The 27,888-nt window shown below is 38.0% G+C and overlaps 1 protein-coding gene across 2 annotated transcripts in view; it reads left to right on the top strand.

Annotated features, from left to right (window-relative positions):
- Window positions 1–26,463, top strand: part of LOC144001561 (stromal membrane-associated protein 1-like) — a 46,864-nt gene extending 20,401 nt beyond the window's left edge. For both annotated transcript variants that reach the window (XM_077496011.1, XM_077496010.1), the window contains exons 6-11: window positions 571–645; window positions 10,480–10,540; window positions 13,019–13,116; window positions 18,778–18,967; window positions 20,737–20,855; window positions 22,836–26,463. In XM_077496011.1, the coding sequence (XP_077352137.1) occupies window positions 571–645; window positions 10,480–10,540; window positions 13,019–13,116; window positions 18,778–18,967; window positions 20,737–20,855; window positions 22,836–22,961 (669 nt within the window). In that variant the 3' untranslated portion in view covers window positions 22,962–26,463. The remainder of the gene's footprint in view (window positions 1–570; window positions 646–10,479; window positions 10,541–13,018; window positions 13,117–18,777; window positions 18,968–20,736; window positions 20,856–22,835) is intronic.
- The last annotated feature ends 1,425 nt before the right edge of the window (window positions 26,464–27,888 follow it).

Genomic DNA, 27,888 nt, shown 5'->3' with positions numbered 1-27,888 from the left:
TGTGCTTATACCGGATTGTGTAATGGGATAGTAAACAAGTTTTTCGCTATTTCTATCTGCGATTATCACCTGGTGGGCTCCCTGTCCCAGAAGGCTGTACAATAGTGTTCTAACCTTTTATCAGCAGCTACTGCTAAAATACACTCCCAGTTAAATGTTTCAACCACCCATCTTGGTCCAGTTTGAATTCAGTTCAATAAAATAACAAGTTAAGGGCTTTAGATTGGAAGGATTACAGCCTCTCTCCTTCAGTGGAATAAAATGAAGTGGATCCAAACATTTCACTGTGTTGGTGTAGTCTTGAAAGCGTTCCAGCATCAGGGCAATACTTCACTGTACAAACAAAATGTGGCATTGTAGCAAAATAATATAGAGCTGAAAAAAAAGTGTTGAAAAATCGGTGTCAGTTTACAAGGACTGACTAACTTCAAACTGAAGGAAACCTCACTGTGGAAAAAGTATGGCTGACCTGATACAGATACTGTTGTGCACATTGAGCGTATATAATTTAAAATAAGAATTGGACATAAAAAAAATGTGTATTGATAGGAAACTTTGCTTCATCTACAGAAAGAACGTGAAAAGAAGAAAGATGAGAAGAAAGAAGAGAAGGACTTAGAAAAAGCTGATCGACACAACATTAAGGTATTTTTATTAGTGATGTATTATTACAGTCCAATCTTGAAGTAATTGGACCGCGAGTTAGGATTTTTGTCTCTAAAAAGCACCAGAGAGCCTTTGAAATAAACTAATCAGCTTGTGATTGAAATGTAGATTCTCAGTTTTAATTGACCAATCTTATCATTTGGGATTCACATCCCTTTCATGTCAAATACATCCATTGACACGACTATTATTTGACATCATTGTATATTTACATTATGTGCCTTTTTTTATGGCAATAAGTCTACAGTAGAGCCGTGGTAGAGCTGTGGTGGGACCAGAACGAGGACAGATTTCCCTGTTTAGGCAAGTTTTCCAAACGTTACCTGGCTGCCCAAGCAACCACGCACACTGAGTGAAAGGATTTTTTCCTCTGGTCGGAAATGCTTTCACACGACACAGCCCATGTCTGTGCTCTTGTGTTCTAACTTGGTTCTGTACTGCGTAAAATCTTTGTCTGAGATGTCCATTGTCAGTGAATGTAGATTAATTCATAGCATTCAATCTGCGTGTGAGATGTTTTTTATTACAGCACTCAGCATCGTCAGTGAGTAGTTGTCGACTCAACTTTCATCACATTAGTGTCAACCTAAATAAATGTGAATGCGTGCAGCCTCTAATATGTAGTGACCTACATTTAAGAATTTAACATTTGCATTCATGATTGTTGGATTAGTATTTTAAACTCAAGTTGAATTCATTCATAATTCAGTTAATTAAAATTCTCACAGACAGAAAGTTGATAAGAGTTACTGAAGGTAGAGAAAAAAAATAAGCAATTGTAATACTTCTTATACAGTACAATTTATCGAGTGTTGCAAAAAACAAAACAAAATAAAGACGTGTCCTTTGTCTGCATGATGTTTTCTACATATGTATGTGTGACAACAGTCAAACCCAACGACTGTTGTCACACATACATATGTAGAAAACATCATGCAGACAAAGGACACTCATCCACTCATTTGAATTTTCAATGAATGCAAAAATGGAAAAGCTAGAAATAAAAAAAAAAAAACGACCCAAAATTTGAAAACAAAACAAAACGTGTTTACGCTTGGAGGGGGTGGATTTTGAAGCATTTTCGGAAAAAGGAAAATGCGAATTTTGGCTATGCGAATAAACACTGATAAAACAGGATACACATTGCACATTTTGACCGGATATTTCGTCATGCGTACATTTATAGTCCCAACGAAATGTCAGACGATAAAGTAAGGTATCTTTAGCGGAAAGACAAAACAAAAATCTTTTTGGAATTAATTAAGCACATAATGCTAGATTAGATTAGATTCGATTCGATTCGATTCGATGGAAAACAGCAAAGAAACGCTACTGTTTATTACAAAAGCAAACTCATACGACGCCATCACACGGCGCAGTCGCTTCTTCTTCACTTTTAAATTACTGGTGAATTACATCTCTATGGTTTATACCGCCACCTACAGAGGCAGAGTCCCTTCTCAACAATTGCAAAAGAAGAACAGATGGAAACAGGCACAAGTCACATGTCCGTTTTGTGCATTTTCAGTAAATACGCTTAAAAAATGTCAAAACAATTGGATGGAAACCCGACTAGTGAGGATGAACGCTTGTGTACTCATTCTGCTACAGTGCTGCAAAAACTATATCCTCAAGGGAATATGCTCGTAAACACAGTCACACAGGGAGGCTTCGGTCTAGCTGTGTGATCATTTGTAAGCCATATGCAACATTTCTCTAAAAGCTCAGTCATTTATAACTAATTTCTCTCTGCTTCCCATGCAAATTATCTGCACTTATATTTATTAATTGTTTAAATATCACTTAAAATTGTACTCTGCATCGTTTCTTAATTGTCTTATTATTTCTGACTTTGGGTGAAAGGCGCCGGCCGACTACACCCTAAACTGGTTGTCAGTCAGTCGCAGGCACATATAAAGACGAACAACCATTTACACTCTCACGTTCACACAATCAATAAGTGGGAAGTGAACCCACACTGCCTGCACACACGCCAGGCGAGTGTGCTGCTGCACCATCAGTCACATCCATACAATCTTACCATCTTTCACCCCATTTTTCAACATGCATATATCTCAGAGTTGTTACACTGTACATGTCCAGTGGGATTGCTGCACATGCATTTTCAATTTCTTTTTAAGAGCTATCAATGTAGTTGTTTTCCTGTGACACACAAGATCCTTAAGGGGACCTTTGGAGGACATGAAGATGCATTTGCAATTGAAGATGCATGTGCACAGATTCACAAAATTTATTATTATTATTATTTTTACTATTATGCGAGGAAAAGAAATCCAAACCGATATGGACATTTATTGTGTGAAAAAATGTCTGTTGATGCTGACGGTGGCCCAATCAGTTATTAGGTTTTAGGGCTAATAACTGGTTGGGCCACCTTCAACAGGAACGACCAAAATCTAACATTATCTATAACTGGCAATGATTCTTTCACACCTCTGTGGAGATATCTTTACCCTCTCTTCCTTGCGTAATTACTTTAATTCGGTAACATTGGAATGTGTTCCAGCATAAACGGCTTGTTAAAGGTTATGCCACAGCATTTATTGATTTATTTATTATTAATATTTTTTTTAAGCCATTCAGAGGTTGACTTGCTGATATTTTCAATCGTTCAAATGAGCTTCAGCTTGAGGTCACAAACCCGATGGCCAAACCTTCTCCCTCAGGATTTTCTGGTAAAGAGCAGAATTAATTCATCTATTAATTAATCACAATCAAGTCATCCAGGTCCTGAAGTACAAAGCAGCCCCAGACCATCACACCCCAATAGAATTAAATAGAAAACAACATATAACACTGACAACTGAACCATTTTAAATGAAATATTCATAAACTAGTCCTCACATAAATTTACAAAGCAGAACCAAATACAAAATTAACCTTCAGGCTTACTGATTTGATGTGGAAAAAAAACATTCTTGTTTGATTTTATATCCATGTTACAAATAGGATACAATCTGTATAAATGTCAACCAACTCAGCGGATATCGTTTCTTCCGCTTAAGATGCTGAGATTTAACAATCTCAACGGCATCTATGTTCTCCTACATAACAGCAGGGGATTGTGCCTGTTGGGGGAGGGTGCATATTTGTATTTATGATTGGGCCTGTGTTGTGTTTGTGTGTCTTTTCTGGGAGGCAGGATTGGCTCTCCTCCTTCAGCAGTACAAATCCATTGTATTGATTAGCCTCATTGTGGCTAAGCTATCGATCCGCCTGACTGCTACACCTCAAAGAGCACTGCTTGATGTTAGGAGTCAGAGATTGCTGCTTGTCTACATTCTCCTTGTGCCATCAATGTAACGCTGACCAGTCACAAATGCATTTGCCCATTGCAGTGTGCTACAGTTACGCAGGATATTCGACTGCTCTTGTCAAGTCATGCATTACCCCCCAAAACACTCCTGTCATTCTCATGTGTTGAATGAGCAAAGACTCACAATACCCTCAATCTCATCAGTCTCATTCGTATTTAACAAAAAACAAGTGCCTTCCATAAAGTGGAACAGTGTCTTGTTCCCTTTTGGTAATTTATTCATGATCTCAAAAGAAAAAGACAACACATGCCATCAGTCTAATGGGATGACAGTGATTTAGTGTCTGTAAAGAGAGCTACAGACAAGAGGAGAGAAAGAAAGGAAGATAATGACAGAGATAGGTGGGACAAATGAAGGATGAGAGATGGTGGTGAATCCAAGCAAGAAGGGAGTCAGTGCTTTTAACAGCATGATGGATTCGCTAGGATGGGTTCTACCATGAAGACATTTTCCCGAATATTTTGCATTGCAGACATTTTATTTGCCTGACACACCCCTGAATTTGTTGCTCATCCACCATATTGTAACACGTCTTTTGTATTGTATGACAACTTTCCTCATACAGCTGCATATTTTCCCCCTACTAGTTTCTCACAAACACAAAACCTTTCATCATTTCGGAGCCTGGGAAGCCCAATGAAGCATGTGGCGAGAACAGCTGCTGCTCAGCAAGGTGGTTCAAGTTTGATTTTAATCTTTGACGTTTCTGTGGAGAGTTTGCATCTTCTGTCCAACAATAACAACACAAGTTGACTACCAGTAGACATCGGGATGGGTGAGCAGAAGCAGCACTGAGTCATGATGATCATCATGTCACATTAAACGGGACGTCAAGTCAAACATCTTTCTTGGCAATAATATTATTTTATATGCTGCCCCATTAGTCTAAACACAACATTCTGATTAATAATGCATTTTGAAATATGAATTAAGCAGATAAATCCACACATTTTTATTCATCTCAGGGGGTGGCCATTTTGCCACTTGCTGCATTTGCAGCAAAATGGCTGCCCCCTGAGATGGATAAAATTGGTTGGATATTAAGGGGTGTGAATTGCCTAGTATCTGACGATTCGATTCGTATCACGATTCACAGGTCACGATTCGATTCGATACTGATTAATCCCGATACGAATTTATAAGTCGATTGTTGCGATTTTTTTTCATTCAAATTTAGAAAATACTAATCAGTAAGCTTGTAGAGTGTAAGATTTATATGAAAATGTATTATTTATTTATCTGAAATTTCAGTCTTATAGAGGTTGTAATCTGTTTCATGTTTGAACAGCATTAAAATAAAATATTAAGGCTTAATGTTCCGTTCATATAACATTCTTCCATGCTCAAGGTGTGAAAAAAAAAAAAAAAAAAAAAAATCGATTCTGCCGATTATTGAATCGATTCGAGAATCGCGCGATGTAGTATCACGATATATCGCCGAATCGATTTTTTTTTAACACCCCTATTGGATATAGTCACTTAATTCATATTTCTCAAGCACAATATTCATCAAAATGCTGTGTTTAGACTAGTAGAGGTGCACAGAACATATTTGACTTAACTTCAATTTCCATTATTTCCATTGAGACAACTTATTCTGAAATCTGAACAAATTCCATTTGTATGTCTGTGAGCATATGAACAGGCATGTGAAAATATGAATTATGCTTGCATCATGTGGCAACTCAGATATTGTGTGCGTGCATCCGTGCCTAAGATTGCTCAGCTAAGTACCAGGTTATAGCGAATGATGTAGAACTGCAGCAATCCAGTACACATTTTTTCCATGTCTTAATTTCATCAGCATTGCTTTTGTCATTATTTCCTTCCACCTCACCCTTCCTTCTGTCATCATCTCCACCTGCTATCGATTTTCTTTCATTTTTTTCTTTTTTGTCATCCTCATTGTTTATCTCCTGCCCCTCTCCGCACTCAATGCCCATTTTTCACTCTCATCTCTTATCAATGTTACTTCATAAGCAACATTCTTCTGCTATAACCCGACATCAGCTATGTCTTTTCCTTCCCCTATCACTTCGAGATTTTCTTTCCTTGCCCTTTCATCCACACCATTATTTTTTTTGTTTCAAACTTCACTCTAGCTGTCTGTCTTTAGTATTATTGAATCATCTAGCCAGTGGCAGTTTTATTATTCTCTTTCATGGTGTTAGTACAACAGCTGTCAGCAAACAAAGGTGATCCACTCTCTGCAGTCTCTCGTCACCACTCCAGATTGTAACACTGCACTGTTGCTGTCAACGCTGCAACCTCTATAAATACCAGTGAAAGTCCATTATCAATCACCAGATCTCAATGAAGTCAGGTGATATACACAGCATACACATGACGACATGGCATTGGACTCTTTATATACTTGCTCATTCTAATGAGTTACATGACAAGTATCAGAAACCCCATTTTTACAAAAACGATATTGCAAACGTTTGACACTGTCAGAGAGGTATATAGTATTGTGGCTTGCGCAATTTGCCTTTAAATGATCATTTAAAAAAAATAAAATAAGAACCACTCTCAAAGAGTAAAATAATATCCCAAAAGGAGCGTTTTTTTTTCAGGGCACTAATACCAAAATTAATATTATATAGAAGGCACTTATTTTTTTTGGTTTACATCTGAAATTCACCATCACCGACAAAATTCAAAGACAACAAAGTGGTGACATCTCGTTCCTTCATTCCATTTTTTAAATGATCCTGAATGCAGCTTTAGTTGCAGTCCATACTCTTGTACTACTCAATTCTGTCAATCCAAGGAACTGAAAAACTCATTCATACAGTAGCTATGATCAGACTGTCTCCCAGAACTGTCTACAAAAAATATATGTAATGTCATAAGCCTCCTTTCACAGAGATTAAGATTGCACAATATTGCTGTTAATGGAGTGTAGTGGAATTCCCTCTTAATGGATTATACAGCATTTGTAAAAGCAGGGGAAATGTCTCCCATGAATGTGGCATTTTCTCAAAGTGTCAAGAGTATGCTACTATAAATGATGGTGCGACAAATGTGTAAGGACTGTTCACATAGTTGCGAGCCCTCGCAGAATATCTAATGTGGACAGTGACCACTTAAACATTTGCTGCATTCCCTGTTTTATGTCCCTTGAATGCCCTCATTTTTCCCCCTCTCTCACTCTCTTATTTGTCCTCTATTTCCTACCCCTTTTGTATTCATCCCCTCTTGGCCAATCGCTCTCCCTACTCGCCAATTGGCAACCCTCGTCTCCCACTCCTGTCCTTTCATTATTTGTTTTTCTACCCCCACTCATTGTTGTTTGCTCTTCCCTGAATCATTGTTTTCCTCCAACAATCAGACCTTTGTTTCATCTTCTGCTTGTACTGTATACACGAAGGACAGTGTTACTCTTTTGAGCTATGGTACGATGTATGCTATTAATGGGAAGTGAAAAAAAGCTGTGGTATTCTCACCATAGTAAAACGTTTTAACTCTTTGTCTATAGTAAAAAAATAAATAATAATAAAAAAAAATGAATTACAGTAGCTTAAGTGTATCCACAAAGTGTTTTGTTTATTTGTTGAAATTGCTCATGCTTTCTAAACGTTTGGTTTCCAACTTTCAGATTTGGTCTGGGGAGACTTTGCGTTTAGGCTAGATTTACAAAGCATTGTTTAAATGACACAATAACTCATTTTTATAGTGGCATAATTTGGTTATGTATTATGGTCGGGGAAAAAGAGAAAAAAAAACTGATGGAATTTGATATGCTAAGATAAGTCAGATTGTAATCAGGCTGGAAAACTAGAGTATACATTATTTAATAAACATGTGCCTGGAAGGTGGTGACAGCACTTTGGAGAGCAGAATGTTGTATAGTAGGAGGTATGACAGTTGTGCCCTTTGAATTTTAGAATGAAAACCCCCAAATTGGGTATTTTTCATACCATTACATCCACTTTCCCTTATTGAAGCTGTTTAGTTAGCAGCTGCAGTGGCTGCCAGGGATCCGCACATTCCAAATGCCATTACCCAGTCTGCACTTAGTCTGCCATCTTCCTTTTGACGTGTGCTTTCCTCTGTATGTAATTTAGTTTCATGTGTGAGCATGATGCTCCTGTCATTTTTGCCTTCAAAATACCAGCCTTTACCATTTCCCATATACTGCGGGGCCAATGGCAAATCCAGCTTTCATTATAAAGATGACCAGTAAGCAGAATTGGCCATCTCATCTTCCGCACATTAATGCAATTCCACACACCGAGCGGTTTCTATTACTGCGCTCGTAACTCAAAACACTTGCCTCACAAATCAGCTGTATGAAATACAATGAAATTATTTGATGTTTTGATGTTTCTGTAGCGCATGGACTCATCCACAAATACAAACTCTCACCACACCCACACCCCCACTGGTTCAACAACTTGACCAATCAATCAAGTATGTGCTGCTTATCAGAAGCTTTCACTGCTAGCTAAACTAATTTTTACATATATCAAAACTCAATGCAGCCACCACTACTTATTTAATATTATTCAATTTTTTCAACTTATGTCCACTTTAATTTTAAATTTAGTTTCATAGAGGGTAAAAGCTTGTTTTTAGATATTCATATCGTAGATAACATCTGTTCCCCCACTGATTTCACAGGAGGAAAAAAGATTAAGCTTTGGCGAATGCTCTTTGCTCTCTGAGAGTCCTTGTTATATAAAAGTACCATCTCTTAGTTTGATGGAATTGGGCTGCCACGGGAACCCTGTGGATCTTAGGTCCAGTTTTGTGTGTGTTATAAATATTTATGAGTCATATTACCATTTCTGGAAGGTTTCCCCCCCATCCTAATTATTGTAGCCTATCCCTGGGTATTTCTATGTGGCTGTAGAGGAAGCAAAAAACAAAAAAAACAAAAAAAACGAATTTGAAGCTCCTGTCGTGTACATCCGGCATAAAAACACCCTACCCTGTTAAGTGTGACAGATGTGTGAACATGTTTGTCTGGTGTGGATGTTACAACAATCAGATGTGACAGACGGTATTTCGGGGATTGCTTTCCCCCCTAAAGCCAGCATGCAGCACCTCGCCATCAAATAAGACTCGATTCACATGTTCAGGTGAAGCGCGATCGATTTCTCACCTCCCTTCCAATTCCTTTTTCACCACTTCGAAGCGGAATGATCCTGACAGCCTCTCGCAGTCCCTTACTGACTTTCTCCTGGCGACATCACTCAGTGTCACCCCAGATAACTAATTACAAGAGGTTTGTGCCTCTAAAACTCTTTCTGGGGTAGGAAAACTCAACATGTCTCACTAATGAGACAGTGTGGGCTTGTCAAATATAGACAGATTTGCAGCCATGCAGCTATGCAAATTCAGCAGGTTTTACAGCAGGAAATGCATCTTTGTATGCACAGTAAGGGTTGATTTTCGAGTTTCTGCCTTACAACAGCTACAGATTTCAGTTTAGTAACACTGTATGGTAGCTAATAGCTATGTAGACATGTGATTTATTTCCTTTCCTTATGCACCTGGCCTGTTGCTGTACACTGTTTTCATTTTAAGCAATGCCGGAACCAGTACATGAATCCAAAAATAACATTTGTGTCACTGTTGTAATTGCAGTTTTATGATAATTGGTAGTGAGTACACTTAAGTTTGACTTCATATTCCAAATTAAATGCTGACGTTGACTACATTGCTGATGGACAGTACTTGCCAAGCCAAATGAATCAAGAAAGCCGAGTTAATGTTGACTTAAAAGCTAAGCAGCAGCCTTGGCTTAAATCCTCCTCACAGAGGCTGTTTTGTTTTTCCAAAAGAAACTCTTAATCAATATTTATGTTAAGATGTTGTAATTATTAATCCATTTTGAATTTAATAGCATGAGGCAATGTAATCATTTTGCTGTTGCAGTATACCAGATATCTAAACAGAAAACCAATCGAAAACACTGAAAATTGCTTCTTGGTTATTAAGTTGCTGTGCCATTTGCTGTTTTATGAATGTAATAATAAGGATTTCAATTTGGGTTGGGCAAATTAAGTGACTGTAATTATGCAATTCTGCATTGAGGCAGGTGGCTTCCTGCTGTGATTTTGTGCTTCTGCAGTCCCTGCACCCAATTCACAGCCAATGCATTACTGATCAGGCGTAGACACTGTAATTGTTTTCATTGCCTGGGATTGGAAAGATATTGAGTTTAATGTGACCCATCGATCTTTAGTTGGAGGGGAAATTGGGTTTGTTAGCAGCACTGTAGAGCTCTTAAATCCCATGCGGTCGCCTTGTTATGCTTGTTACACTCTCTCACATCAGTTTTCTCTCTATCTGCATCAATTTGTTACCTTTGGTCTCTTCCTTATTTATGTATTCTTCTATTTTCACACATTGAATCTGCCGGCTCTTTTTCTGCGCTGTGCTATCAAATAATATCGCCAAGGTGTAAGCGATGTTTGGCATTCTTTTATAAACTGTTATTTGTTGTTGTTGTTTTTTTACATAGTCGGAGTCTAGAGCCAGTCCCAAGAAAAGTCAAGAGGCAGCTGTGGACCTTTTGGGCCTGGGTAAGACATGGCAAACCCTCTCACTCTTTCACGAGAATATTTCCATATTATAATATTGGGACAAAGCGTGCTGAGTTTCTGCCGATTGTGTCAGATATGCAAATAAATAAACCCAATATTGCAGAAGAAATAATTACAGTTCTAGATTAATATTGCTGTCTTTTGTCGTTGATTAATGTCCGCCATTAGTGAACAGTTGAATGAAGTCAGGATACAAGTCGTACTGTTAAGAGCTTTTGTTACATGTTCATGACTTATGATCTATAATGATTAGAATGAATATGCTCTGCTTCACATTGCTGCGTCTTGTATAGATATGAAAACCCAAACATGCCTACTACATCTACTACAATAATATCTAAGTAGGTGTACATCAACCTTTCGAGTTTGATGGTCCCATATCAATGAGTGGATGAGTCACTGACCAGACAAGTGATTTATTATAATTCTACATTTTCTGCCACCAAATAAAATAATAAATCAAATCATAAAAATAAAAAAATAAAAAAAATAATAAAATAATAATAATAATAATAATAATAAGCTCAGATAGTTATATTTCATCATGTTGTCGTGTTGACGTACAATTCATTTGTTTACAGCTAAAAAAAAAAAAAAAAGGCTTGTTTGTATTGTAAAGTTTTGTTGCAGTTTATACTCTAAATATGCTATATTTTAAGAAAAAAAAAAATCATAGCTACAATGACCAAATTTAGAGATGCATTTTCTCTGCTCAAACATACCCATTCATCAATTGAAAATAATGGGCATGAAGCGTTTTGGATTTGACAATATATGATTGTTGATATATATCATTTTCTACTGTTGTTCTTGTTTATGCTACAATCTGGCATATATATAAAAATATTTTTCACGATACATCCTTTGCTCTTAACCCATTTCTGACATCGCTAAAGTAAATGTTTAAATCGAGATGGTCTGAGGACTGTGAATATTATAACAGCGTATTAATAGCTTCAGACAAGTGAAAAAGTACTACTGGTTCCGAAATGATCATTTTTAGAGACCACCTATTTTGTAATGCGTGTGGAAATATGACATCTGCATTGCCAGAATAGCTGTAAGCGATACAATGCTCAGAGGATATGACATTCAATGTAGGTCACATGTTCAATTCAAGCCTGTGACATTTTGAACGCACATTCAATCTTCATCTCAGTAAAGCGAATAATTTCTTGCTCCATGCTTGTTGACCTTAAAGCCAAAACAAATAAAAAAATAAAATAAAAATCCCAACCAGAAAGCATACAGAAAGTTTAATTCTTTGACTATACATAGTGTAAGACATGTTATAGTAAAATGTGGAACTTGATCGTGTTTCACAGCCATGTTGAGAGGATGAGATTTCACACATAATCAATAAGTCTCTTTCCCTTTTGAATTACTGCCACAGTACAACTTTGATTTCATCAGACCACTACACATTTCCCCACATTCATCTGTGAAATTTCAGTGTGTTTTATTTCTTTGTACAAAGTAAGATAAGCCTTCCATCTTGCCTGCGCTAAAACCCAGGCAGATGAAAAGGATGGAAGATTGTTGTCAGATGTACTAAACTGCCAGTACTTACCAGAAATCCCAATTTTCATCAAATTTGGAGGGATGTCCAGTTCTTGCCTGTGGGCTTTTTATATCTATGGTACATGAGATTTTGCTGCTATCAATTAATAAAACACATTCTGTTGCGATGCTGCTTAGAAATTCACTCTTATTAGATGCATCATTGCAACACAACGTTGTTCTACAGGACAAAACAAATGTTGCCAATATAAAATGAACAGTAGCGGGGCACCTGACCATTATGTGCAACAGTAAAAGCAGGTGAACAGTTTCACATAGACTCATGTGAGTGAATTTTTGCGTGTGGAGTAAAAGGATAGTAGATGATTACAAAAATCACCCACATCTTGTACAGGTGGTCTGTTTCCATGGAGAAATTGAGTGCTCTATCGAGGCAGCCACACTGTTAAAAACACGGCAGGGATGATGATGATGATGATAATTATATCATCATCATCATCATCATCATCACCATCATCATCATTGAATCATGCTACTTATAAATGTGAATACAAATCTGAATATGAATTGAATCTTTGTCAAAGCCGCAGCGTAAATAGTTTTAGTTCATTTTAGATCAATATCTTGCTTGGTGTAATGTCACGCTTGTGCCGTATTTTATCCATTTAGATGCGATGGTCATAGTGATTAAATTGTTTATGCCTCTTTTCTTTTACGCTCGTATGATCACATGCAGGCAGCCACCTTATTGTATTCAACCCACCAAAAAAAAAACTCAGGGCTTGAAATTGATTTTAGAATGAAATCTCGCGGTGTTTTTCATAGGTAAATGTATAAAATTCAGATCTTCTTTCTGAATCACAAAAACTTGGCAGTTTTTCAGTGGAAGGATCAGTAACTTTTCACCAATAGGAACAATCCTGTTCCCTTTCTCAGATACTCCAGATGGTCTCGGAAAAGGTGAAGAAGTGGACATCTTTGGACCAATGGTCTCCAACCCTCTTCCCTCCTCCAACAGCACACAGCAGGCTAAGGTAATATACTGTACACACAGACACAACGTCTCTCATCATCCGCTCATCACGTTACTGGCTCCTTTTCAGAGAATTTTCTGAGACCAAATGAAGCAATGGCACACAAACACACACTGGCATGGTCTAAAAACACAACATCTCGTTATTTATGAATGTTGTATAAACATGCAGACACGCGGCAGATTATGCAGTATCAAAGCTAAGTGCCATACTTTTGATTTTCTAAAATAAAATCTGCCCTGTCCTTGAAAGGACTGTGGGCCGATCTCACAAAGCCATTCCAGATAATTGGATAGAAATGATGACGACGTCAAATATGCACCAACATTGAGAATGAAAAAAAAACACAAATACACAAATCTTGCATTGCACAAATGGGGAAAAAATAAACCAAGGGAACCTTAATAATGCAATCAAGATGTATGAGCTGTGGAGGTCGATGGCTGTGCATCATCTTCAGTGGCAAAAAATGCGCAAAAATATTTGAGGGGTACTCCTGATGTTCCATACAAATACGTAACGAGTCCTTTCTCGCTGGTTAGTTTGCTAATGCTAAACAGACTCTTCAGATACTTGAGATGTCACTAAAGCCAAAAAAAAGCATTTGTATGAAAGTCAGTGTTCTGCTTAACTTGTTAGTCAGAAAAAGCTGTGTTTGGTGAAACCAACCTATTTTCTGCAGTGCTGATGATTGCCAAAGAACAGGCATCGGTATTTTTTTTATTTTATTTTTTGTTCTCAGGTGAAAGAAGAGAGATTATTCTTTATTTTGAGAGTATTGGTGTTTACATAGTCATAGAACACAATATTCTGTGGGTCTTGAAGGATTAGTGAAAATGTCTGGCAGTTAATAAGTCCATTGAAGGTGGATGAATGCACTGTGCGTGTGACAGACTCCAATTTGACATATACTTGCAGAAAATAGGCAGCATTGCTTTGGGATTTTGCAGGCGGATTTTGCTTTATGGCTGTGATTATCCAGGTGCATGAAAAAAAGGGGAATCTGGAGCTTGCTGATTCTTGCAGCTATTAACTGGCATCTGGGAGTGCTTGCTTATCTGTGAATGTCAATTACTAAATTGTGATTACAGCCTTGTGGGAGGGAGAGGATTTGTGTTTCTTCTCTCACTCCCTTGCGAACATATTTCCTGCATGTCTTATGTGTGTTTAAGCCTTATCCTACTTTGAAATAGGTTAGTTCATTTTCTACAGCTTATCTTGTTCAAGGGTATGGGTGAGCTGCAGCCTTTCTCAACTGAGTTTGTGGGGTGAGTCGGGTACACCTGATTGGTCGCCAGGAAATTACAGGGCATATGTAGACTAACATCCATTGCGGCTCACGTTCACCTGTGAGCAAATTAGTCTTCAAATTAACTCATTCGAACCCAAAGACATATAAATACGTTTTTCAATACTTTGTTCTTCACTCCCAAAAACATATTTATATGTTTTTTTTTCTGTTTTTTTTTCTGTTTTTTTTTTATGCTAAAGCATAAAGATAGAGCTTCTGACATGAAGAGGTCGTTTAAAGCAATGGTAGTTATTGCAAAAAACGGCCAGCAGGTGGCAGAAGAGTATAAGAGATCAGCCAGGGCCATTTGCAACAAGCTCTTTTTGCCAGTGTTTTCAACAGGTTTGTGAATAATGATGAAAAATTGAAACAGATATGTAAAACAGACAGGAGCAAAAGGTTGCTTCTGTGAAAATGGCTGGGAATGAAAGAGTTAACCTAACATTGTTGGAGGAAACCACAGTGCCCAGTAAATCCATGTGCAAAAATACATGGATGGGCGATGGCATGGGGATGGTAAATATGCAGCTGAAATTGAATGAACGACATGACATATGAATGACATATACTTACATATATCCTACCAAATAGTAATGGGAATAGAACGTGGCTACAAGCTAAAGTATATATTATCACTTTGAAGATCTCAGCAATTTTATGTGCACATTGAGTGAAAATGGTCTTTGTGTCTGTGTGCATGAGTTTCAGTTCAGAACATAAATTGGGACACTTATAGCACTCTAAAGGCACTTTTCCATTACCGGTTTCAGAATGGCCCGGCCCCGCTTGGCCTGGCTTGGCTTCCTTTGCTTCTCCATTACAAAAAGTACCAATCATTTGGGGCGGGAACAGCTGAACTGCGGTAACCTCTGACGCAGATTTCACGAACAGCCAAGTCTTTGCAACTGATTGTGTGGCGATTCAAAATATGAATCACGGTTGCATGATGTCTTATATTATCAAATGCACAGAAGGTTTTACACGGACGATAAATCATTTTGCGGGTTTAAGCGACAGAGACACAGCCGGACGCCTGCCTCGAAGTGAATTAGGCACTCATGGCTTTGTATGCCACAGCTGAGCTAAGTTTAACCTAGGTTGGTAATTGAAGTTACAGATAGTCTTGGTCGCATTTGTATATTTTAGCTTTGTTAAGTGGCTATCAAAAAGTTCAAGCCAACAAACTACGGTGGTCTTGTTATTTGCTCGACGGTCATTTTTAGGGGCGGCAAAGGTGATAAACCCATGCCCTACCGATGCATTTTTTTTTTCTAAATAAATAATCTGTAATCTTCTTTTGTCATATTTTGTGCTGTCCAGTATGCATGGAGATTGTGGGAGGATGTCCAAACTCACATTGTTTTGCCCTTGGCAGCAGGGCTTGGGTGACTGCGGCGGGGCTATATTGTACCACCGCAGATGCAAGCACACCACTAAAAACATCCGCTGGGAAATTCTTTCTATTTCTTTTTTTTAAATTCACGTCATTGGTAATCGTGAAAGTAGCATAGTTATTACACAGAGTATTTTGCAGCTCCTGCTGACAGTTTAATTTTGATTTCATTTCACACTTTGACTAAAGGATTATGAATTAATTATTTATAGAAATGAATTTTGAAGGCAGCAGAGCATAAAATCAGCAAAATGTCAAACAATTGCCCCTAAACATGGCAATCTGCGATGGATTCAGCCATTAATATTACATTTCCACTGCTGTTAAAAATGTCCTTGGCAAGGCTACACTAATTAAAACCATGAAACCGTAACAGCCACTTTGTAGCTGTAATAAATCGTAAGTGGAGGATTTCTTCTGGAAGTGTTGTTGTTGTTGTTTTCTCTAGCAGATAAATGACAAACATGAATCCATGCAAAACTGATTTTCAGGCTTGAGAGCATACCAACTGCCGAAAATGTAAACACAGGCAAGACTGTTCAGTATTTTGTGAGCAAAGTGAGCAAGAAGTAAATTGGTAGGTGACCTATTCAGGCGCTCAATTTCAGTGCTAAACAGGATTTAAAGTGTGAAGAAAAATGGAGACACACTAGAAGGGAAAAAGAGGCACATGCAGTTAATTGCTGTTGAGTGAAGAAATGGAATGGGGCACACAAGTGATGTAATGAAGTGGTGACTACGAGTGATTGATTCTCCATCACCCACCCCTTTCCCTACACTTCTCTCTTTTTCTGGTGCACTCTTTTCTTTGTTCAGATTTCTTTAGTTTTTACGCGTGCTCAAAAACAATCTTACTGTGGCTTTAAAGACACAGATGGCCTAACAGAGGGGAGTATATGGCTGCTTCCATCAAGCAGTGATGGAAAACCATCGAGGAAAAAGGTGGCGTTTGCGTGTATACGTGCATCCGCGTGTGTGTGAATAGCGACAGCGAGGACAATGGTGTGAGAGATGCTAATTCACCATACAGCACAGCATCGCTTGAAAAGAATGGAGCCTTGTTATGGAGGCTTTCTGTCGCACAATATGCTGCTAGGAGCCCCCAACATACCACACGCTATGTGGATGTGCATGTGTGTGTTGAAAAGGCAATTTCTCCTCTCGTTCACCGACGTAAGTTGTCTGATTAACACATACACATAGAGAACATTCTGTCCTCATGGTCAATATGCATTATGATGCACAAAAATGATATTGTGTCAGATATTGTCATGACCGGGTCATGCAATGGTTATGTTTGGGTCATGACGGTGAGGTCAAGTGTCCGTTTTGAACTGATGTAACCAGCAACTAGTTTCAACTGGTCTTAAGCTATGTGATGTTAGGAGCTATGCGATGTCAACAACCTTTAGTCTCTTTATCTGAACAACAGCCAATCTGATCGATTCACTATCTATATAAGCCTAACTGAGAAGTGTGTGTTTTGTCGGATTATTCCTCTATTTCCCTGTGCACCTCCACAGCCCAAGTTAGCTTAGCGTCTCAGTGTTATGCGAATAAAGAGTTAAAATCTTATTTGTGTCTGCGACTTTGGGATCCAAATCCAGAGCGTAACAGATGTGATGGTAAAATTGCAAATAATATGCTGTAGTCATGTAATTGCACGACTTATAAAACTTTACTTGAGAAAAAATGTTTTGAAAGAGAATTGGGGCAGATCTATCAGCAGTAGCAGTTCATCTTGACTGCATTTTAGTTTGGCTTCCAGGCTGGCAAATCTCACAAATTTTCCTCACCAAAGTCCTAATTAACTGTTATAATCCAAGCTATGCACGCCAAACAGTCACTTGCCATATCTTAATGCAAACTTAATTAAACTTGTCACTCCTCCAAGCAGTTTTTATTGCTGAACATGTTCCATCAAGCCTCCCCTACACCATCCCCAAGGATGGCTTTGTCACACAATTTCAGAGCAAGATGATTCACAATTCTAAAAATATTATTTCCAGGAAAGAATCGAGCCGAATGTCTGTCTGTCCCCGAGGATTTGAAGTCTTCTAAATGTGTGAATTATCCTTAAAGCAAACGGGCTTTGCTCTGTGCTTCAGTCAAGTTCTATTGGCTGACATGGAGTTGATCAGTTCAGGATCATTTTCCTTCCATTTACTCCTTAATTTAGGAGCAAGGATGCTGCATGTGTGCCATCTATTAATAGCATCATGTGAATGGTGACTACCTGACGCACCATCACATTTTGCCTGCTCGAGCTGATTCTTATCCATCTTTTGAAATGTTCTGCTCAACATTATTCCAACCTGTCCTCCTTTGGCTTCAAATGATGTTTTTCTCCACCCTTCTCAACCTCTGCACTTTATTTTTTTCTCATCACTCTTGTGATCCTCTCACCATTGCCCTACTTGTCTCTCCCCATCATCCCCACCCCTTCCTTATTTTCCCCTCTCTCCTCTGCCTTCTCTTGTTTGGTGCTTCCTCCCAAGTAAATGTTGCCCCCTCCCCAAATTTGTTTTCTCCCTATTCCTTTTTACCCTCCTCCCTCCAACTCTTGCTTTGCCTGTCTTCCCCTCTTCTAGTCAAAGCGAGTCAGCTGAGTGAGACAGATGAGTGCAGCACTGCCTGCTAAGTAGTTGAGCACAACATACTTTCAAAGTGGTGTGTGTTCGTGTGCGTTTCTCAGTGGCCACTATTTCTCACAGTCCCCTCGTATCGTATCCATGAAGTCGCTTCTTGCTTCCCCTTTTATTTCACACTTCACTCATGCATACTATACTATACATACTATAATAATGGTGTATATTGGACACGATGACAGAAACCCCCCTCAGCACATGCACAGCTACCAAAGCACTAGCCAGTCAATCCTGTTTTCATTGGAAAGCGATGAGAATGTGCAAGCCATATACATTTTTTTTTTTTTTTTTGATGGAGAAATTCCATCTATTTCTCTTCACTCCAACAGCCTGGTTCCAAGAGAGCACCTCAGACATCAGATTCCTCCACCTCTTCATCTTCCTCCTCTACCTCCACCTGCACCACTACAAGGGCAGAGAAGAAAAAGCTCTTATCGAAAGACTCCATCCTGTCTCTGTATGCCACCAGCTCGGTGGGCAGTCAGCCACAGAGCCAGCAACAGCCTGCTACTGGGCAAGGTAATATGGAAAAACATGCACACACACTACTCCAATCAAAATATTAGCTTTACAGTTTCATGCTTGGCAGAGGGAATAATCACATTTTGGAACGGTTACTTAATTAAGTAGACCAGGGGTCTGTTAAACTTCCCATCATTTTAGGCCAAATAAATAAGCAAAAATCAGTATGAAGCCACAAAATATTTGAAGATTGTGATGAAGGAAATATTGTGTTAGTGATAGTCTAATGTACCAGAACACAAAAATATACAGCATCCAATACGTTGGTATTCATTTTCTTCTACCTCTCGTCTTCCGAATTTGGAATTTTTTGGTGGGTAATTTTTCATATATTTTGGTTTCTGACTTTCTAATAAATTTCTGATATTATTGGCAATTTTATAGACACATTATGGTCATTTTCTACCACACCTCCTCCTCCTTCTTCTTCGTCTTCCTCTTCCTTTTTTGGACATTTTATGGCTATTTTGATTTTTTTTTTTTCCCTGCCTTTTTTTGCCAGACATTTTCTGACATTTTTGGCAATTTTGTGGACACTTTATGGTAATTTTCAGGATTTCTTCTTTTGCTCTTGGACATATTATAGTTAGAAATGTTTCATTTCTGCTTTTTAAAATGTACATTTTCTGACTTTTTTGTTTTTGGACATTTCATAGTTACTTTTTGAATATGTTCTTTTCTGCCTTCTGACTTTTATTTTATTTTTTATTTTTTATTTTTTTTTGCAATTCCAAAAATATTTTATTGTAATTTTCTGCCTCTCTTTTGTTTTTGGACATTTTAGGTTACCTTTTGAACATGTTCTTTTCTGCCTTTTTTTTTTATAAAATTCTCTTACTTTGTTGTTTTTTGGCAATTTCATGGACATTGTATGTTAAATTTCTGCTTTTCCTTTCCTTTTTGGATATTTTCTGCTCACTTTTTGGACATTTTTAGATAATTTCTAACAACTTAAAAATTTGCGCTCTGAAATTTTTTTGAATATTTAATTATTCATCTTTTTTTCATCTAAATCATTAATTCATTAGAAGAATATTTTATTTTACAAATAAATATATAAATTAAAAAAATCGTATTAATTTCTTCTTTTTTTAGGGAGTCAGGAAGTCACAGGAGAGTATAAGGAGAAACTAAATGTTCTCACTTTTGTGACATACTGTATGTACAGTATGAGAATATCTGTAGTTTCACTCATTTACGTAGTGTTCAAAAATTGGGGTGTCTTGTCCTTTGTATAAGAGAAATGAATGCATGCATTGTTAGCCTAATGCACACATACTGAAAGCACCCACACACAAGAATCATAATAACAGTTCTGAGTGAAGGCAGATGAAAGGTCAGTTTGATGAAAAGCAGCCAGATCCATTTTCTGGTGTCCAACTTAAGCAGAGAAGTGAAAGCAGACTTGCACTGCTCGCCTCCTTTTATTATTTGAAGGAAACAGTTGAGTCGTTTGTGTGGGTATGCATTCGCCCGTGCGTGTGCGTGAGAGTATTCATAGCGTGTATGTCAAGTGTGGGAAGCAACTGTGACATTTGTTTGTTGAGAGGAGCAGGCGGTAGCTTTGCATAGAATTTACATGTGCGCATTGATTATATTGCTGTGTGATTACACTGACTTATCTAGAGGATTAAAAATGAAAATAAGGATAAAAGGACATTGTGTTACCTACGTTGTCCGCCTGGAATCTAAATAAATGTTGATGGGAACCAAAGTTAAAATGGGCTAATGTTCCGAATCACTGGACAATTGTGTGTGTGTTATAGAAATAAACATGGGCCAGCCTCAAAACAGCGCCATGATGGGAGGAGGGGCCATGATGTCAGGCATGACTCTACCTAACGGCAGCTACGTGGACATGCAAGGACAATGGAGTGTGGGACAGGTAATATAAGACAATTACTTACAATGCTCTATTTACTCTCAGTTGAGCTCCATCGAAATTAAGCAGTCATTTAAATTGAGCAAGTAGCAAAATGTAATTCTACTTTGCACACGAAACCTTCATCCGAAGATGTGCGTATGCTTGCAAAGACTTCTAAACGTCGCGCAAAACTGCCGTTGATGCTGTTATTAAAGGGTCCATAATACACTGCCCTACAAAAGTGCTGGAACAGGAATCAGCGGTGGCTAGTGGCATTTTCCTGGGCCACATCTACTTGCATCTTACGAATATGATGATGACACATCTCGACTGACAGATATTTGTATGTTGGGGAGGAGCTACATTTAAGATGGGTTGTTCATGAAAATTATGGAGTACCTTCCCTCCATGTCAGGGTCTTTCATTAAGCCTTTTTTTGGTGGTGGCCAGACAGTGTTGGCCTGTTTCATGTTGTTGTTGTTTTTTTTATTCTGTTGAACCACAATTCAAAAACAATGTGTATTTTTTTTAATTGTGATTAATTTTCAATTTAGTCATTCATTTTTTATTTATGTATTTATTTATTGTGTCCATGTGTATATAAATATATAAGCGCACACATGTATAGACGAAAAGACAATTTACACATCTTGAGGTGTGGTACGATTGAAGGACAGATCGATTTTAAAGTGAAACGTTTTGGTTCAGTGGGATTACAATTTGATTCAATTTGGTGCTGCTCAATTCGAGAGGGTATGATGCAAGTTTTGTTGACGTTTTTATTACACTACACATGAATGAACTTTTCAGTACTGTACTGTAAATGTGGCATTTCCTTCAAAGATATATCTCACCAATAAAAAATCATTCGATACATAGCTCCCTATATTTTAGAGCGGAACGATTCAATTGATTTGATTTGATGCATTTGCATTTTTTAATAATAATAATAATAATAATAATAATAATAATAATGCATCAGATTAAATATGTGAGAAAATTCTGATTCTTTTTGTAAATACAGTATTAATTTGTCCTTTTGAACAAAAAACATTTTGAAAATCACCTTCCACATATGACTTTTGATTTGTGTCATATTTGATACATCCGGTCACAATGCTTTTAATTTGTACATTTACAACTGCCAAAAATATAATAATAAACAGACACATCAAACATATTAGTATTTACAAAAATCAAAAGGAACATTTCCCACTATTGACTATAGGTGTCTCTCCTTTCTCAATTGGGGAGATCTTTGCAAGGTCGCTGTAAAAGCCATCAGATGGGTGAGACTGCCCTCTAATGGATTATCCGTGCAATGCATGTGTCAGATCATATACGACAGGGTTTTAATGGGGGGAAAAAAATAATACTCATGAAATAGGGGGCTCAAAATGTCTTGTATTTAATACGATATATTTGGCTTTATAGGGTTTGAAGTCAAAACCAATTTTCAGTTTTTGTTATGACTCTAATATAAATATATATACACACACATGCACATATAGTCTAGAGAGAGCCAGACTGATAGACATATCTGGACAGTTGGAAACTGCTGTTTATATGGCACTACAGTGTCTGATTCCAGCTGCGTGCAGGCCTTGAACACTAACATTAGAACTTCAATCCGTGTGTGTCTTTCTTATTGTCAGTGAGTGTGATAAAGTGGGAGCTGAGGCACAGTGACTGAAAGCCGGTGCACATTTGAGATCGCTTCGGCTCTTTGTGTCTGTGCGTGCGCGCGCGCGCGCGGGTGTGCATACACACATACCTGCACAAAGCTCTCAGATGACCAGATAAGAGAGTGGTGCAGCACCAAGGCACATTCATAATAGATAAGACAAAATGGAAGCGCGAGCGAGGGCGGGCAGAAAGAAGCAGATGAGGTGCTGAATGGGGGAGCTTGAGGGGAAGTGTCAGGAGGTGACTTGAGGAGTGCAGTCATCAAGGAGAAAAATTGTATGTTTTCACTTCTATGTATTCTCTTTCCTCCCTCAGTTATCCCAGCAGATGTCAGGCATGGCCACAAATGGAGGCCCAGCAACATCAGGTGCCCCCGCAGCCAGTTGGTCCGCAGCGCCAGCGGCCTCCGGACAGACCCTCAGCACTCAGCTGTGGAAGTGATGAGTGGGCAGCCCGCAAAATGAGGCCCTTAACAAGCTTCCTCAGCAGCATCCTCAAGATTTCCTTTAAAAAGACAAGACGAGACGATGTGGAGAGGGCAGCAGTCATGTTTTGTCTTAATTGGATCTCATTTTGATTTCCTGTTGGTGTTGTGTAAAGAGTAGGTACAGTTAGAGCACAATAAATAGAGAACACTGCTGGACAGAGTATCCGCTATAGTAATGTTATAGTTCTATAATATCGTCATCAAAATGAATAGCTAGCTAATAGTCATTGAGTACGTACAGTAGATATGGTTCCGTTGTGGTGGTTGGTCTCCTCTCTCTGATGTGTGTGTTCATCTCCTCCCACGCCAGCCCTCAGCTTCTTTCCAGCCAGCGGAGCCTCGTGGACTGGTTATAGTCTGAACGGTACTGTATTTGTGTGGTCATGATGTGTGAACCCCAGAACAGGTCAGTCATTCATCTCAGACACTTGTTGTTTGTTCATCATGCAAAATTACATGACAATAGAAACGCAACTGAAATGTATCAGTTCTATCGTGATGGACACAGAATCTCATATGGTAAATCCAAAATTTGAAGTCACTATAGGAATGATCTAGTGTCCCTTTTTTTCTTTTCTTTTCTTGAGATACGCTTGAAATACAAGTGGGAATTCTCTCTCTGGATCACACCATCAATTTCTCAACAACAAAAACCCTCAAATGTTACACAAAAATATGGAGGCCGAATCATGAGACTGCACTATAGTGTGAGGAGAGCCGTGCAAAGTCAAATAATCCTAAAATCAATTTGAACAATATCAATATCATTACTTGCCATTTTGGAAACGTAGATACAACTAGCATAGTTAGCCAATTCTAAAATCCGTTTACAATATGAAAATATGTTCTTATAAATTACATAATTCAGTCAAAGTATATTAAGGATCCACCCTGAGTAATTATGAGACACTATATTTTGTTTGATGTTATTTAGAGTGGTAAACCAAAAATCTCAGCCATACTTGACAGCCTTGGCACCAGTTATAATCATTTGCCACCATCATATACATCATATATTTCCTCTGTATTTACAATTTACTAACATTTCATGTGCAAAAGTGGGCACAAACTTGCTTGCTCATGCAAACAGATGTGGAAGCTGCTGATCAATTAAAATATGATATGCGGTGAGGTTCATGATTGGTGAGGCGCCGACTCCTCTGGAATTGGATATGAAATTAGAATCTCCAAAATAGAAGATTAGCCAAAATGTAGATTTTGGCCTTAATTGAAACATTTGTTTTCAACAAAGCTTTTAATTATGCTTCAGTCAATTTATATTATTCAATAATCAACTTGCAAGAAAAACAAAACAATATTTAACATAAGCTTGAGTTAATTGTTGTTGCTGTTTTGTTTTTGCTGATCACAATTTTTTTAAAATTAAAAATCATTTAAATTTAATATGATGATTATAAAAATGACCAACGTATCTAGCATCATAACTGCTTGTCTGGTGTATCTTAACAAACCAATGCCAAAATCAAAATCAACAAAGAATTTAACGAGTTATGATTAATTGATTGAAGCCAAAAACAGTTAACTGGTGCATACTACATCCACAACAAATTGAAACTAGTTCTGAAATCAGAAGCCAATAAAAAATAGATTTGTTCAACTATTACGCAATTTATTTTCAAAGATAGAATTAAAAAAAAAAAATGCTTACAAAATATCAACACAAACGTGAAGACAGTTTGCAATTTTGATAATTTAACAAGAAACAAGTCAACAAACATGTTTTGCCTTTTCCCGACACATAAAATGATGGGGAGGGCCGAATCTGGTCCCCAACCCTTGAGTTTGACACCTGTGGTCTATGAGAAGGGCATTACACTTCTTCTACACATTGCAACATTGCAGCAGTGGAGCTCAGGTCTGCCATCTGCTGGCAGCGGCAATATACTTTCTTGGCTCCACCCTGCACTTTTAGTTACTTTTCTGGTTGACAGAAGCACTAAATATTTCACACGCATTGATTACATGTATTAGACTGTTGAACGACAGTGTGACAAAACATGTACATTAGAAATATAAAGACGAACAGTCCGACAAAGGGAGAGGGAGGCTCAACCTCCCCTGCCCCCGAACCAGACGCACCCAGAATTGCATCTGTCAACCGCACTGTTTTGTTTGTTCTTTATATGTAAATAGATTAGCCCATTTATGTGATTTATCAAAGTCAAGGCAAATTGAAATGGCAGTTAGCATTTTTAAAAAGTGTGTCTAAAAAAACAGGTGCAAACTCCACCACTATACGTAACCATGGTGATGAGGCACAGGAAAAATGAGAGGCGACAGGAGAATTGATCTTTTCCACTTGTGTAAAAATGTTTGAAATGCCGCAACCAAAATGTATCATAAATGCTGTTTCAGAGCTCCTAATGTTTCTGACCTGTGGTCAGTCACAAGAAGGAGTCATGCCATATCACTGATGACAAAGCTCTTTTAAAGTCTAGTCTGGGTCATTCCTGGTCATGTCTAACAACGATGTGTACAATTTGTTGTTTGCACCCACTATTTGGTATCTTAGTAAACCAGGTGCTCACAGTGTGCAACGATTCACTGTTGGGTTGCCCTGAGATGAGGTCTCCTCGGGGTTTTATCCAGCCATGTTGCTTGTTTCTTTGAGGAAGCAAAAAAAAAAAAAAGAAGCCAGATCCAGCTACTGGGCTCCGAGCCAGAAAAGTCATTCCTTTTGTTTGGAGGCCTCTCCTGCATTCCTGAAGGCAAATTGAACCACCGCAGAATCACAGCGATTCATCTCGGTGCACTTTAAATACCGCAGAATGAGCGCTGGATCTCAGTGTATTGTGGTTCCGTCTCTCAAGATTGGCATCAGGGAACAGATCAGTGAAATGTGTATTTACTTTCTACCCATCCATAACAGCGTAATTTCAAATCCATAGTTGAGTCTCAACCGAGTGTTCTGCCATCTGTTTTTTTTTATTTTTTATTTTTTTTATTGTGTGTGTTGTGTGCCGCAGAAGAGAAGCACAATTAGTGAAAAGCAAATAAACCTGGATGACCAATCAGATGATGGCGACCTGTATGAAAATGTTGGATTGGTCCCATCGTTTGCTGTTGAGTTCATATTGAGTAAAAGTGCAAAAAAATAAAAAATAAATGCTGCCACACCAATGCAGAGAATCACATATTCACTTGTAACAGGGTAACTCTGCCACGCAATAAATATTCACATTCAGCATTAAATATGGATGACACATCACATGACATGTCCTTCAGGTTTATTTACATTTCTGTTTACATTTTCTGGTGCCTAAAACAAAACATGTCTCTGTGCAATGCTACCATAAATGTATCCATGTTCATAATTGTCCAAAGAGTAGAATTCCGCTGTTCGTATTGTTTTGTTGTTTGGGAATTCCATTTTATTTGTATTGGTCTCAACATTTACCAGCAGAACATTTCCAATAAAGGATGTTGAATCCTCGATGTAATTGTGCCCTTTTATTGATGATCTTTTTCTGTTTGTCCACAACAATGATTTCATCTGTTATACGACGTTTATGAGAGGGTGCACACGTGTTCACTAAATGTTTGCCACATAAACATGTTATTATGAATACTGTAAAGACATCACATAATCTGGAAGACAGATGAAAACTACTCATTGTTCTTTTCTGTGAGGCATTGCAAATTTGTTTGGCGTATTTCATTCTAGCTTAGCATGACGCTTCCAAACTCTTAAGTGCATTTTGTTGCTCTGTACTCAGGACAAGCGCACGGACAAATTTGATTCCATCGTTTTGTTTGGTGTACATTCACTAATCGAAATAGAAAAGATCACAGCTTCTTGGTGGACATCAGCAGACAATGAACCAGTTCAGATGATCTGCGTATTAGTGTCAAGGGTCAGTCTTTAATTTAATGCTGCCCTTCTGGCTGCTTTGTCAAGCAGTCAAACATGTGCAGTTATAATCTCTGCGTGGGGAAGTCCAACATCAAATCCTCTTTGCGTTTTATATTACGTACAGTACTCGAAGACGCGTACAATGCCGTCAAAAAGTATTTGCACTCTTCTCAAATTCTTAGTTTTTTCATTTCATTTAAAGTCTGAAAAAAAAGTGGTATCTAACATCCCTACTTTTTGATGAATGTTTTATGAACTACGAGCTGCAGCACAATTACCTTAAAAATGCCGTTCATGCTCAAAAGCCCTCCATTGCTGAAAGGGGAAGTCAAGCTTAAACATTTCTTGAAAATATTATGTAATATGTTACCTCACTAGTCTAAGCATGACATTCTGATTAATATTGCATTTGTGGAATATGAATTATGACTCAAAATCTAGCCGTTTTTATCCATCTCGGGGGCGGCCATTTTGACACTTGCTGTCGACTGAAGATGACATCACAGTTGCTCAGGGCTCAGGCAACTGCCAATCACAGCTCACTTGTTTTCTGAAGCTGAGCTGTTTGTGATTGGTTGTTCCCTCGGACCTGAGCAACTGGGATGTCATTTTCACTCGGCAGCAAGTGGCAAAATGGCCACCTACTGATATTGATATAAACTGCTGGATTTTGCTGCTTAGCATATATTCCACTAACACAATATTCATAATAACACTATATTTAGACTGGCGGGGCTGCATAGAACATATTATTATTATTATTATTATTATTATTATTTTTAAGTGCTCCAAAAAATATCTCCACAGAGCTGCGAAAGATTTCGGTTGTTGCTGGTGAGGGTGGCTGAAACACTTATTAGATTTAGTGGACAAATACATTTTCACACATTGTCAGTTAGCTTTGAATCATTTTTCTTCCCTTAAGCAATAAAATCACCGTTTAAAAACTGCATTTGATGTTTACTTGAGTTATATTTGTCTGATAAGTCCATTTGTTTGATGATCTT

Source organism: Festucalex cinctus, chromosome 14 (genome assembly GCF_051991245.1).
Source record: "Festucalex cinctus isolate MCC-2025b chromosome 14, RoL_Fcin_1.0, whole genome shotgun sequence".
Lineage (NCBI taxonomy): Eukaryota > Metazoa > Chordata > Actinopteri > Syngnathiformes > Syngnathidae > Festucalex > Festucalex cinctus.
Note: the sequence above shows the minus strand (reverse complement) of the source record. Positions and strands in the feature narration are given on the sequence as shown.